The sequence below is a fragment of the Scomber japonicus genome, chromosome 17 (assembly GCF_027409825.1).
Source record: "Scomber japonicus isolate fScoJap1 chromosome 17, fScoJap1.pri, whole genome shotgun sequence".
Taxonomy (NCBI): domain Eukaryota; kingdom Metazoa; phylum Chordata; class Actinopteri; order Scombriformes; family Scombridae; genus Scomber; species Scomber japonicus.
In genome coordinates this window covers 25450583-25465195 of record NC_070594.1, presented here as the reverse complement: position 1 = coordinate 25465195, position 14613 = coordinate 25450583, and the positions used below count along the sequence as shown (strand labels likewise).

The 14613-nt window shown below is 40.9% G+C and overlaps 1 protein-coding gene across 1 annotated transcript in view; it reads left to right on the top strand.

Moving 5' to 3' along the window:
- Positions 1-14613, top strand: part of lama4 (laminin, alpha 4) — a 32816-nt gene that overhangs the window by 17084 nt on the left and 1119 nt on the right. The window contains exons 14-38 of the mRNA XM_053337220.1: positions 534-650; positions 1279-1427; positions 2258-2399; positions 2490-2583; positions 2667-2783; positions 3788-3973; positions 4100-4239; positions 5013-5177; positions 6065-6210; positions 6319-6481; positions 6597-6730; positions 7124-7295; positions 7411-7542; positions 7633-7775; positions 8008-8137; positions 8425-8562; positions 8864-8997; positions 9886-10050; positions 10332-10485; positions 10644-10837; positions 10957-11146; positions 11263-11418; positions 12616-12775; positions 13303-13430; positions 13565-13658. Of these exons, the coding sequence (XP_053193195.1) occupies positions 534-650; positions 1279-1427; positions 2258-2399; positions 2490-2583; positions 2667-2783; positions 3788-3973; positions 4100-4239; positions 5013-5177; positions 6065-6210; positions 6319-6481; positions 6597-6730; positions 7124-7295; positions 7411-7542; positions 7633-7775; positions 8008-8137; positions 8425-8562; positions 8864-8997; positions 9886-10050; positions 10332-10485; positions 10644-10837; positions 10957-11146; positions 11263-11418; positions 12616-12775; positions 13303-13430; positions 13565-13658 (3643 nt within the window). The remainder of the gene's footprint in view (positions 1-533; positions 651-1278; positions 1428-2257; positions 2400-2489; positions 2584-2666; positions 2784-3787; positions 3974-4099; positions 4240-5012; positions 5178-6064; positions 6211-6318; positions 6482-6596; positions 6731-7123; positions 7296-7410; positions 7543-7632; positions 7776-8007; positions 8138-8424; positions 8563-8863; positions 8998-9885; positions 10051-10331; positions 10486-10643; positions 10838-10956; positions 11147-11262; positions 11419-12615; positions 12776-13302; positions 13431-13564; positions 13659-14613) is intronic.

The following is a 14613-nucleotide window of genomic DNA, read 5'->3' as shown; positions in this document are numbered from 1 at the left end:
CATGTCACATTTTGTATGTCTCACATCTTTCCCCAGGACACCATGTTTTTTTCACCACCACCACAACATTTTTGGCTATTTTGCCGTCATCAGGTGATTTGTTTCAAACGGCCTCACCTGTTTGGTGAATAAATGACTGGGATGTTGAAGAAGAACTGTGCAATGTATTTTGATTGTTTGCACTTCACTGTGTGTGTTCTAGGATATCCAAACTTAACACAGACATTACAGTTGTATTAGTTTTCCCCATCTATCTTTCAGCATTAAAGCAAAAAGCCTATCTGCCAAAATGACAAACTATTTCTTTTAAGATAGTGGTTCAGGGCTTCCAGGTGGCCCAAGGGTTTGATCACAATGTCCCTGGTCTGAGTCTCTGTTGCAACCACCTCGTTCCTATCTGACTCTCTTGCACCCAATCTAATAAAGCCAAATAAATGTCACCCAACCCACCCAAAATAAAACAACAATGTTGGACTTTAAGCTCTGAAGCTTGAATAATGAAATTTCACCATGTTTATTTCCATGTCTCCCAGGCAAAGCAGGAGAGGCTGACTGAAGACCACACTGCTGTCAACGATACTCTGGAAATAGCCAGTGGTTTCATCTTGGAAACAGAGAAGACTGTGGCTGAGGTGGATGCTATGGTGCAGGTGAGGGCTACAAAGCTGTGGAGGGCCATGACCTGATATTTCTGAAGCCTGGATCAAGGGTGAGGCTGGAAAAATCTATGGGTCCCTGCTGTGTAATGATGCTCAGGTTTTCTTTATTGCTCACAGAATGAGGGAGTATGTACCATAATCTAATAGACTGTGATATGGGTTGCAGTATCTCGGGTCATGCATTGAATTTATTCATGAAATGGATTCCTGAGATGCAGCCTGTGTCAAATTCAAAAGCTGGCCAATTTAATTTGGAAGCAATTTGTGGATTGCTGGAGACTGCGTAAGCGGTGTTCTCAAACAGTGCTCCATTTTTAGTCAAGTAGCTCACTATTGAGTTACTCTGTAGGGAATTACAATCATCCAGAGGTAACAATGTTAGCTTGGACGTGTGCTTTTGTTTGTGTGTGTGTGTGTGTGTGTGTGTGTGTGTGTGTGTGTGTGTGTGTGTGTGTGTGTGTGTGTATAATCACAAGGAGAAATACAGTTCTGAGGATGTTACTAAGAATAGGAGAGATTGTTAAGGATGGGACATAAGTTCAAGCCAGCTGAATGTCTTTGCAAGTAGTAAGTCATATGTGTAATGTGTGTCTGTCTGCGTGTGCATCTGTGTGTAAAGAATGTGACTGAGTACCACGCAGCCATCGATGGTGCCAGTCAAAAGCTGACGGAGAAGGCGGAGAGTCTCTCATTGGCTGACACAGACCTGATTCAGAGTGCTGACGATCACGCCGATGAGCTGGAGAGACAGGCCAACGAACTGGAGGAGTGAGACAGCTTTCTGTATAACTTATTAGTCATAAATAGTCAAACTCATGAAAAGAGAAAAAACAATAGTGCATGAGTGCATCTCACACTGCTTTCCTTAACATGCCTCAACTACTTCCAAGCTCAGTGGTTCCTATTGGAGACATAAAACGGTCTTCATGTCTTTTTTAACTGTTACAGCTGAGTGCTGAAGGATATGGCACATTTGTTGGGGACTATTTTAAACAGTAGATTAATAAAACTTTAGTATGCATTTCATATTTGCAGCAGCAGAACGGAGTATGTGGGATTGGCTTAAAATAAACTAGTGTGTCTGTTGAAATGAACATGTCAACCAGTGCAACAGTGTGGCTTATTGATTTGTTTTCCACAGTTTTTAAATAGCAGCACCAGACTAGAGTGACATATTAAAGGTGCAACAGCAGAAAGCAAGAACATTTTTCATATGCTCTTCAAGGTATATGATGAGGAAATAACTCATCATATACCTAACATTTACATTTGAAAACATGTTAATTGAAATCTAACGCTGCATTTACTTGTCTGGCCACTTGGAGCAGTAGAACAAGCTGTAAACACAACATTGAAATATTATTACACTATTTACACAGTTTTTAAGGCAAACAGGTTAGCAAACAATTGCCTAATAGAGACACAGAAGAACATTAGAACCATGTGCAAACCAAGTAATAAATAAAGGTGTAGGCCATAAAACATGAAATAAAACAATAAGGATTTTGAGTCACTTTCACATTACACAGTCATTTCCACCATATTATGAGCATTAAGAAAACCTTACACTATAACTTCTATCATCCTGTCTTCTCTAGGGATCTGAAAAAGAGCGATGCCAATGGCTTTGTGCAGAAGGCCATAAGTGCTGCCAACGTCTACAACAACATAGTGAAGTACATCGACGATGCCAATATCACCTCACTCACCACCCTGAACCTATCCCAAAGAGCTGAGGATGTACGTTAAATAACAGAAATATACAGCACACACTCACTGTAATTCCTGTCAACATTCTGAAGCTTAATGTTTCTGTGTTCTCTGTTTTAGGCCATTAATGGGATCAACACGCAGCTCGACTACCTGGTAACAAATAGTGACAGCGTTTTCAAGGAGTCTGTTTCATTGCATTCAGAACAAATAGGTACAGTACTTTGACAGAGTGAGGTTTCTCTTAAGGGTCATCATTAATGTGTACGACCTCAGATAACCATCTCTCTGTTACAGAGGTAAAAGCTAAGGTGGCTGACGAGACGAAATACATTGAGGAAACCAAAGAGACAATGGATAAAAACAGCAAGAAACTTGCAGAAATCGTGCAGGATATCGATGGAATTCACACAGGTAAGAAGATACAGTGCACATTTCATATTAGAATATCAAGTGCAGAGGGGTGTCAGTGGTGTTTGACCTAGCTTAACACAGACACTATAGAAGTAGTCAGATCCTGCTAGCTAGACGGAACTTGCTACTATTTCCCCTTTCAACAAGCATTGTTCTCAAAGTTTTGGACTGTTCCATTGATGCATGAATCAAAGGGTCACTTATCCTGCAGCTGGGGCTCAGGAGGTAGAGCAGGTTGTCCACTAATTGGTGGATTTTAATTGATTTTCGACCCCAAATGTCAAAGTGTCCTTGGGCAAGATACTAAATCCCGAAGTGTTCCTGATAGCCATCGCCATTGGTGTGTCAATTTGTGTGTGAATGGATGAATGTGGCTTTTAGTATAAATGTGCTTTGAGTGGTCGGAGGACTAGAGAGTTGCTATATCTACCTTCTAGATACCTACCTACCCTCTATATCTAGATATATATCTACTTATATCTATCAGTCCATCTACCTTTTACCATGCCCAAATGACTAAAAAAGTATTTTTTCATTTACCTCGAATAGTTTCCAGTAAGGTAGATTTGTTTTGGTTGTCCTCACTTACAATGTTACCATAATATCCTTTTGGTCCGCCTTGCAGACTTTGTAGTGGTCTTCCCAGTGATTTTAATAGCCACCAGACTTGTATGCCAATGATTCTACGCATTCACAATTGTTGATAATTTTTTCCCATGAAGTCCAGCTGTTGCCAACATGAACTTTTCTTGTGATTGCTTTGGCTGAGCAGCTGTAATAGCCTGGTGCATGGCTATCAAAATCTCAATAAATAAATCCAAAACTATTTGTATGGACGCCATCAGGGTAGGGTGTGATGATGTATTTTTTGTAATTTGCAGAGCTAAACCTTTCAGCATCGGGTATTAGTGACAGTAGGCCACATGTCTCTGTCCCCTGTTCTAATGCTAATGCTTGGGCATAGCAGAATTTGCTCTTTTCTTACCCTCTGTGACGCTTTCCAGACAGAACACCACAGCGACTGGAGTTTACCATGAACGTGGCTGAGGGGACTCTTAACCGCTCAGTAGAAGTGCTTCACACCATCACCCCCATCAGTAAAAAGGTGGAGGAGTGGGCCCAGAACATGAGAAACAACGAATACTCTACAGATGCCTATGAACAAGCCATAGTCTCTGCCGAGGAAGCAGGTATCATAACTGCTACAATGTTCAGGACAATATCATACATTTTAAAAATCCTCGGTGGGAAATCAAAGTTGTGTTTCAATACCATCTTAGAGTAATTATTTTCCTCTTGATCCATGTTCATTGCAGTGGACAACCTAAATGTACTTGTTCCTGAGCTACTGGGCAAGTTGAAGGTGGTTGAGGAGAAGAAGCCTGTCAACAACGTGACCACCAACATCATCAGGATCCGAGAGCTTATAGCCCAGGCTAGGAGTGTGGCCAAGAAAGTGAGTTCATACTTTTAATGTGGTGAAATGTGAGACAGTGAAATTCAGCTTCCTCTTAGACCTGTTTCCCATTTACAAACCATCAAAGATGCACTCAGACCACATCAGGGATATTTTCAGTTTTTATAAATGAAGGAAGCCAGTAAAATTACTTTTTAGAGATTGACACACATTTCCAAATCTGTCTATTACACACCTTACTAGCTAGCATTACACATGGAATCCCAGTACTAAATGGCTGTCACTAGCAGTAGGTATTATGACATGAACTGAGAGTAGGACTCAGACCATACACAGACAGCATGGGTTAAGAGAACAGAAGAACCAAGTGATGTTAGCATTTTTTAAAGTATCATTAGCATAAAGTTTCTGCTATTTGCTTGCAAATACAGAGTACAGAAGCTCCTTTATTATGGATATTATATTTTTAAAATCAGCATGTAGGATGCCATGCTATTTACCATGAAAGCAGACACTAGATATATTCCAGATTTGTCACGTTGGTTCAAAAACTCAGATTGTCTGCAATGTATATAGGCAACGCTTCACTCATAAAAAAACTATGCCTATGCAGGGTTTAAACAGTCATACCAACACACTAACTGTGTGAGCTGTCTTACATAAAACAGGTCCAAGATCCAAGGTTCTGACCAGATCACTACATGTGAAAAGCTCTTTATTCAGTTTGAACTGACAGGGAAGTTTCCTTCTGAGGAATGACTGTTGGTGGTCTCCTGAAGCTCACAGTCATTTCGGTATGTTTTCTACTCCAGGTCCGAGTATCCATGAAGTTCAACGGTCGGTCCGCAGTGGAGGTTCATCCTCACACCAACATGGAAGAACTGAAGACAGTGACATCCATCAGCTTGTTTATGCGAGTGGACCCTGACGAGGACCACATAGAGGACCGCGTCATCTTATACCTGGGAGATAGAAATGTGAGGAATGAAGGGAAAACAGGATTGGTTTATTTAATAAGTTAAATTGGATAAAACAAATCTGGGCACTTGTGGGGAAAACTTAGACAAGTACAATTAGCTCACAAATCTAAAATAAGGTGTACAACTTCACCTTTCTTCCCTCATTTAAATTCGTTCTGGGAGTGGGAGGGTTCAGGGTATGAGGCCAAGAGTTGCTGCTGAAACTTTACAATGAAACTTCACAAACTAGCACCCAGAGGACGAGGGCAAAGATAAAAGGCAGAGAGCAGCTTGTGGACATGAATAGTTTGTTGTGATCATGGGAGCAGGAATGACAGCCTTTGAAAGCGCACAGTTGCCCCTTTCAAAGGTCTCCAAGAGACGAAGGTGACAATGGTGCATGTGTGCGCCTTCAAAGATGGAGTTCATTTACATAAATACCGTTAGCCCCTGCCCCTCAGGGAACAGAAACCGTGTGGCTACCCAATGTGAGGCCTGTCTGTTCTCTTTAACTGCACTTCACCTTGGTGATTTCACTTCCACTGTAATCTATGCAGTACTGTTTGTCTACAGCTTTCAGAGCAGAATAATAGCCTCATCATGAGCACTGTTTGCAATCAATCAGTCAATCTTTATTTCTATAGCGCCAAATCACAGCAAAAGTCATCTCAAGGCACTTTACACATAGAGTAGGTGTAGACCGTTTTTATTATATTTAAAGGTGGAATTATGTAAAATATTATAATTTCCCTGCAGGAAACTAATACCCCTATGGTGAACTATTATATATGCCAACAACAAAAAAGCCCATTATAGGGAAATGAACAGTTTCATCAGTATTTTTAGTAGTGTTTGCTCACCATAATGCACCATTCTATGATGCTTTCTGCCGTTTTCTTCCCCAGGGTAAGAAAGACTACATGGGACTGGCCATCAAGAATGACAACCTGGTGTACGTGTACAACCTTGGAGGCGAAGATGTCGAGATCCCGCTAGGTTCAAAGCCTGTCAGCCAATGGCCTGCAGTCTTCAACTACATCAAAGTAGAGAGGTACTATGCATTCATGAGCCTCAGATCTTAATATTGTCTTAAAATGTCTCTCAAAGCCAGATGGTGATTACTTTGGTTCCTCATGCTTCTTTGTGTTCCTTGTTTCAGGCTGGGCAGACATGGAAAGGTCTTCCTGACCATCCCCAGCCAGTTCACCACAGACGAGCAGAAGTTCATCCAGAAAGGCGAGGCTCCGGGCACCGACTCACTATTTGACATCGACCCCAAGGATATAGTGTTCTTTGTCGGCGGTGTCCCAGATGATATCACGGTAATGTATTTTTATTAATAATCCTTTAATAATACAAATGAAACCTTATTCAATCATCTGTTTTGGGGTTTTTTTGCTGCCAAATGTTGACTTATAGCAATTGTTTTCCACCTAGCTCCCACCTCCTCTGAGTCTTGCTCCTTTTGTGGGCTGCATTGAGTTGGCCTCACTGAACAACGATGTGATCAGTCTATATAACTTCAAAGAGACTCACAAAATGGATGTGGTTGCATCAATACCATGCTCCAGGTACCCTACTTGTCTTTTTAAAGATTTGTATGTTATATTTACCTAGATGATAGTATGTAGATAGACAGGAAGCACAGGGGGCCCAAGGGTAAAAATGTTCTATTGGTCCCCATTAATCCCCCCCAAAAAAACCTAGCTTGTGGTGATATGATTAAATGCAACTTTAATGAGAAGTATACATATGTGAGCACAATATAAACAAAAATAAAGCTCTTGATGCAGGTTCACAATACAACACAGTGTGGATTTTTTTTGCCAATAAGGCTGTACCCAATAACAGTACCACCACCAACTGACATGTAGTAAACCTTGGCCTGATGACACAGCATGCACTCTGAATGTATCACAAACTGCTGTTTAACAACCCAATTCCATTCCTCCTTCTGCTCTCAGGAACAAGTTGGCATTCTCCCAGAGTCGTATTGCCAGCTACTTGTTCGATGGAACGGGCTATGCAGTCATCAATAATATTGAACGGAGAGGGAAATTTGGTGTTGTTACAAGATTTGATATTTCAGTGCGAACAGTTGCAAACAATGGTGTTCTTTTCCTCATGGTCAATGAGGTAAGTCTAAAATCAACTTTGCACTAAAGACCATTTTCACACTGCAGTATTTAGCAAAATGTATGTTTTACCACTGAGGAGGACTCCCAGTAATGTTTTAACCTCTTCTTTTCAGGATAAATACTTCATTATAGAATTAAAGAATGGCTTCCTGCGCCTAATATACGACTTTGGCTTCACCGATGGACCAAAACGTTTGGACAGTGAAATACCAAAGCTGCATATTAATGACGCAAAATATCATGAGGTAGCTTTCTCTCCTTATTTAGTTGGTTGAACATGAACATGAACTTTCAGTTACATTGCTGTAACGGTTTGTGCTGGGCTGTTTGTGCAGGTGTCAGTGATTTACCATCAGTCAAAGAAGGTTATCCTACTGGTGGACAAGGGCCATGTTAAAACTCTTGATAATGACAGAACCACACTGCCCTTCTCGGATATCTACATAGGTGGAGCTCCCTCGCACATTCTCAAATCCAGGTAAGGTAAACATTCCCCAGCACACTCACTGCAACAGTTACAGTCTGTTTTCCAAGAACTGCATTTATGCAGAGACACTTAAAGTTTAACTAGGAAACTTTAAGACCTGAGTGTCAGAAAAGCTTTGAGTGAATGGATGAATAAAAAGAGTATATTTTCAAAGAGGAATCTTGCTTAGACTAGCTTTAAAAAATGTTGCTATAACACAGTGACAGCATGCTTATTATCACAGGCCTGAGCTATCTGCTGTGGTCGGACTGAAAGGCTGCGTGAAAGGTTTCCAGTTCCAGAAAAAAGACTTCAACCTCTTGGAGGAGAATGGCACCATTGGCATCAGCAGCGGCTGCCCTGAGGAGTCATTTGTAAGTACTCCCTGCACTACTTTACACACTGCCAGTGATAATACGTTGCATTACATATGTCTTTGTGGAATCAATACCAAATATGGGTGATGAGTAGATGGCACTCAAAACCTCACAAACACACATCTGCACACACAAACGTTCACTCTTAAGCATGAGAGAATAATTGGTTGGTACAGCTGAATGACCATCACATGAATCAATTGATACTCAGAAGATCTCTTAACTCTGAAAGGAAAGTGGAAGGTAATGGGTGATGTAAGTGAGTTGTGTTTTTATTGTGACAGATGTCCCGTGAAGCCTATTTCTCTGGAGAGAGCTACCTGGGATCCACAGCAAAGATTTCATTCTTCGACAGTTTTGAAGGAGGTCTCAACTTTAAAACCCTGCAGCCCAATGGACTCCTGCTCTACCACAGTGAAGGGGTATATACACATTTTTACACCCTGAAAAAGATTCCTTAAAATAAATTTCCAAATGCAAGTTATTAAAAACTATTGGTGGGATAAGACCATTTATTTTTAGTGTAGTTTATTTATTCTTTTTTATTTATTTTTATTTTAAAAAGGGACAAAACCAAGCCAATGTTTTGATGTGAAATCAGTCAGGAAAACTTGAGAATTTCATATTATAGCCTTTTCATTTTTATGTGTATTGTTAATTTGCTAAAATGATAACTTTTGTAATCTGTAAGTAAAGTCCTCTCTTTATTTTCTCCCACTTCAGTCTGATGAGTTCAGTGTTTCTCTGGAGAATGGAGCAGTGGTGCTCAACATCAGAGGAACAAGAGTCAAATCACACAAGAAACAATACGGTGACGGAAGGACACACTTCTTAGTTGCCTCAGTTAACAATCTGAAGTAAGCATTTAACTATATATACTACTAACACAATTATGCTGGTAGTCCCGGATGCAGCTGGCTTTGGTATACATCTCTATATCGTGTTTCCTCTTAATTGTAAACACTACTATAAAGCAGAGCTTCCATACAAGACAACAAGACAATTAGACATAAACTCCTCTTAGTGACACAATTCTTCAACTTGGTGGTGCACCCAAAGTGACATTTGTATCAACAAAAGTAAGATGATGTACATTTTCTTGACCAGCAGCCACCGTGCCTCAAGTCAAAACTATGGGACAATTGTAAATGCTGATACAGTGTTACAGCAGCAGAAGTTGAGAAGAGTCATAAAGTGAACAAACTGGCTCAGCATTGTCAATAGCCCGGAACGGACAAACCAAACATTTTTTGCAGTTTCCGTGGCCCCTGTCGGTTGTCCTAAACGCTTGGAAGAGCAAAGGGAGGGGGAAGGAGTATTTATTTGGTTGCAATCTACAACCTAGGTTTTGCAATCTAAACCTTGGGTTTGTAGGTTGCAATCTACAAACCCAAAGTAGATATCACTAAATCCTACACATTGCACCTTTAAGTTTGCTAACATTCGCCACACATTAGTCATACCAGTGGGTAATCTTGTGTATATGTCCAAAAGCCAATCTGAAAGCCCAAATCCACAAAAGTGCCATTACATGTCATATTTCACAGAAAACTGTTAGCAACTTTTTGATACATCTTGCTGACAGATAATAAGTGATATTTTACTGGATTAGTCAAAAACAGACTAAATGTGATAACATATATAGATAAAAAACCTTATATTTGTATCACAGACATGTTTTAAGTATATGTGCTCGAAGCTCAAAAGTGTCAGAATTGATTGACTGTTTCAATTGTTTACCTGAGGTATTCACTGTTGGTGGACGACAAAGATAAGCAGGAGAAGAAACGTCCATCCTCAGCCCCACAGTCCTCCTCTCCAGCATCTGCAAAGAGCTTCTACTACGGAGGGTCTCCCAGCAGCAGCTTCAAGAACTTCACAGGCTGTATAAGCTACGCCTATATCAACAGGTAAATTACAACTGAACATTCACTGCAGCTCAGAATAAGAGGAAACCCACCTGGTTTATCACACAGGCTGTATGAGGCCCAACTGTCAGAGCCGTCTAATAAAAGATTTGGCTCTACTCTCCCTCTATGTGGGGGAAGAGACTCTCAAATAAAGCTGTGAGCTAAATGGTTGAGGATGTGAAGTTTGTTGCCATGGAGATTCTCTAATATGTTGAGAGCGTTTACATGTTTGGCACTCTTGCAACCCGTCTATGACTCACCTGCTATCTGTGTTTCCGTAGACAAGACAGGGACATCGAGCCCGAGGACTTTCAGCGCTACCCAGAGAAGGTCCAGACTTCCCTACAGGACTGCCCAGTCCAGCGACCCCCTGCTGCTCTGCTGTCAAGGCACAGGGAAAACACATCTAGAGCCAAACAGAGCCTATCAGACAAGGTAAAAAAGGGGGCTTTACATTAAGTAAGGAAGATGAGTATATTCTCTAGGGGGGCTTCAATAGACTACAATAGAAACTGGATTTTGGAGAGCTATCCTTTTTTCACATGGTTACAAATTTGGCCGTCCTGACCTTGAATATAATTATGCTGTCATAGGCTGGCAGGGATAAATCCAGCCTCCCTTTAGGCCTGATGGAACTTAAAAGTGATGACCAGGAGCCATCAGAGCTGAACAGGGCGCCCTGCTTTCTCTCCTCCCGTCCCCGAGCAACCCGCCAAGCCTACCACTACGGGGGCATCGCCAACAGTAGGCAGCACTACGCAGACTTCCCACAATCACTTTCTGAGAGGTATGTCAAGGTCAAGTTTGTTCAAGAGCCTCTTCTGCGTGTGCACTTCAGGCATGTCTTCTCCGTCAAGGGTTTCTTTGGGCGTGCACACATGACTGAATGCACCTTCCACCTCACAGGTCCCACTTCTCCCTGTCCCTGAAGACCCAGTCATCGTTCGGCCTCATCTTTTATGTAGCTGATGACCAAGAGGACAACTTCATGGCTCTCTTCCTGGCCCACGGGAAGCTTGTATACACCTTCAACGTTGCTGATCAAAGAGTCAAAATTAGGAGTGATGAGAAATACAACGATGGTGCATGGCATAATGTAAGTTTCTGAACTGATCCCATCTGCCGGTACTATATGTATGCATGAGTGGATGCGTATTTAGTAATGTGCCAACAATTTGTACAGTGACAACCTCCTCTCTTCTCTCGCTCAAGGTTATTTTTATCCGTGATGGGAACATGGGCCGATTAATAATTGATGGGCTCACAGTGCTGGAAGACAGAGCTCAGGGAAGCAACGTCTCCTGGCATGTCAGCAGTCCCCTCTATGTCGGAGGAGTTCCTCCAGGGAATGCCCAAAAAAATATTCAGGTATGAGGTACAGTGTATATGTGGATGAGATTTAACATTAAAAACATGGACAGTAGGGATCATTTTAAACTTATGACTATCCTATCATGGACTGTAGCTTGGAATAAAACAGTAACTTCTACAGTCATTTATAACCCTTTAGTGTTTACCAGAACAGATATGGTCACACTGGCAGATTTCCAACTTGGCGTAGCTCAGACTGCTTCCCACAGACCACAGGAAACCACCATTGTGACCGTTTCCCCTTAGAACCCAACAGGAAGGCATCTGAGCTTTTAAAGCTGGATTTATTTGTTCTTTTAGCCACTTGGGAGAAGCAGAACCAGCTGTAAACTCATCATTGACATACTCTTAATTCTCAAACCTGCAGTGTATATGTGTCGCCCCCTTCTGGCAGTGAATGTAATTTCAAAAACTCTTGTTGACGTGCGTGCTCCATAGCCTTCATCATAGCCTTCTCCATTCTAAACGGTGGATAAATTATTTTGAGCGTCATGCAAACCCCATGAAATGACTCGTTTTACTATCAGAATTTGATCCATTTGGTATGATCTCATGTGGAAAGTCTAGGAGAGCCACATTTAAGTTAGCAGGGACACTATTTGCACTATTTGCACTCTCAGTAAACAAACAGCAACATTAGCATTCATTTGGAGTCATAATATGTTGCCACCTGATGAATGTGTGAATGTGTCTAATATTCACTCTCCTTCTAGTTTTTTTTCAACCTCCAACTGACCACATTGGGAAACTCCTAAGGGAAACGTGTAGCTCTTTAGCTGCTAAATGCTCCACTCACTAGTTCACCAGCTAGTTGCTAGCTTGGTCAATCTGTTGTTTGATACTGGGCATGTAGTGTACAGTGGGTTTTTCATCAAAACTCGCTCAATGAAAACAGCTGCCTGCTAAAGAAAAGAGCAGTGACACTAATCCAAATCATTGAAGTTGTAAGCAAAAAAACGAAACAATGAGCTAAAATGTGCTAAAACGCTATGCAGAACTCTGGAACTGCAAAGTCAGGTTATAATTCTCAGTGGGAAAGTCACTAAGTCATCTATTATACAGTATATTACAAATAGTCTTTGACCCTTTTGTTAATGTCAAAAAATTGGATTAGTGCAACTTAAATGTATTTCTTAAGAACAGCCCCATACTGTTTATTTATACCTCTGTTATTTTCCTTCCACATCCCTTCAGAGGAACTCTGCATACAGCTTTACTGGCTGTGTAAAGAACCTTCAGCTTGATGGACAGGCGTTATCCTCTGTGTCAGAGACATTCGGGGTCACTCCATGCTTTGAGGGACACTCTGAGGCAGGAACGTTCTTCTCACAGGACGGAGGATATGTCGTCTTGGGTATGTTTCTTATAGTTTGTTAAATAGCTTCAAACTGTAACCAAGGAATTCCACATTTTAAAAAAAATCCAAATTTTAAAAATATTGATTTTGAGTAGTCACATGCATCTGCAAACTGAACATCTGATACATTACATGCCTCATTAGATTTCCTTTTGTAAATCACAATTTTATATGCGTGGAGAGTTTTTGGTTTGGCCAGGGAACATGATACCCTCAGTGCAGCTGTGGTGAGATTGTGTCTGGTGGTGGGGGGAAAGTATTAGGGAAGGTGGCGAGGGCCCCAATGGCCTTGGGAACTGAACTGCAGCTGTTGAACGAGTCGAGTAATTTCACACGTGCTCGCACCACAGAGACGCACGGTTGATTAGTCCAGAATGGATCAGGTACTCAGAACTCTCTCTCTCTCTCTCTCTCTCTCTCTCTCTCTCTCTCTCTCTCTCTCTCTCTCTCTCTCTCTCTCTCCCTCCCTCTCTCTCTCTCTCTCTCTCTCTCCCACTCTCTCGCTCTCTGCTTTCCTTTCTCAGATGAAACATTTGACCTGGGTCTGAGGTTTGAGCTTGTGATGGAGGTGCGCCCCCGTGTGGCATCTGGGGTGCTACTACATGTGCGCTCAGCAGAGAGCTATTTCACCATGTACATTCATCAAGGGGCAGTAAGTCAATGTCACAGTAATCTAGCAGACTGTACACATCCATGTCAGTTTACATTGAATAAGGCTAACATGTTTCTTCTGTTCCAAAGTCTTTCTTTAATCTAGAGGATTAAATACTGCTGTGTTTTTTTCAGGTGGTGGTGGTTGTGAATGACGGGACACGTGAGTTCTCCACAAAGGTGTCTCAGAAACAGGCTCTGTGTGATGGCAACTGGCACAAAATCACAGGTGAGGATCAAGTAGTTCACCCAAAATGCATTAAAGGAATGATGAGAGACAATAATTACCAATGGCAACAACATGGCAAATCTTACACAAGACAAGACGATGCTCAATTGGATCTCTTGCTCAGATCTAATGATGTCATTGATCTAATGATGCACAACAACATTACCAGAGATGTTACACCTTACACAATGCACTAACATATAGGTGTGAAAATATACGATTTAGATTGTATAATATTGTAGATAATGAGCACATCCTTGTATCACATGAATAATCATATAATCACAGGAGAGCTGCTCTTAAATGTTAAAGGTACACTTCCCTTATTTTAATAATAATTTATTCTATTTACTTGTTTTTTTTAATGGCGAATTTATATATATTTGAATGTATGTGAATGCATATATATTTATTAGTAATTATATGGTTAATTAGGAGTGTCTTGGGAATACTTATTTCTAAATTATGTGGGTGCACTTTTGATAGGCCCATGTGTGTATGTAAATTCAGACACAGTTTAAACTGTTTTATATGAGTGTATGTATGTGTGGAAGTAGGTGTGTCCATTCCATTCCATTGAATGTTTTTTTTTTGTTTTTTTTCCCCTTCATGCTGTATGGGGGGGATGTTATATGTTGTGTTTGTTTTCAATTTAAAAAATCAATAAATAAAAGAAAAAAGAAGGGAAAAAAGTGCACTTCCCTAAAAGCAGGAGTGACTCTTGACCCACCTGCTTGTATTAAATAAACTAGGATTTAATTTGTTGTAAAATGGATACATTATCAGATTTCTCATCCTTTTACTCAAGTCTTAAGTGTCTTAAAGGTTTATTTAACGCAGCAGTGTAATGTGTAACTCCTCCATCACAGCTGTCCTCCTCCTACATTCCTAAAGTGGAAATGTGGAGTTATCATGAATATTTTACTGTAAGCCACAACATTTCATTATTTTTAAA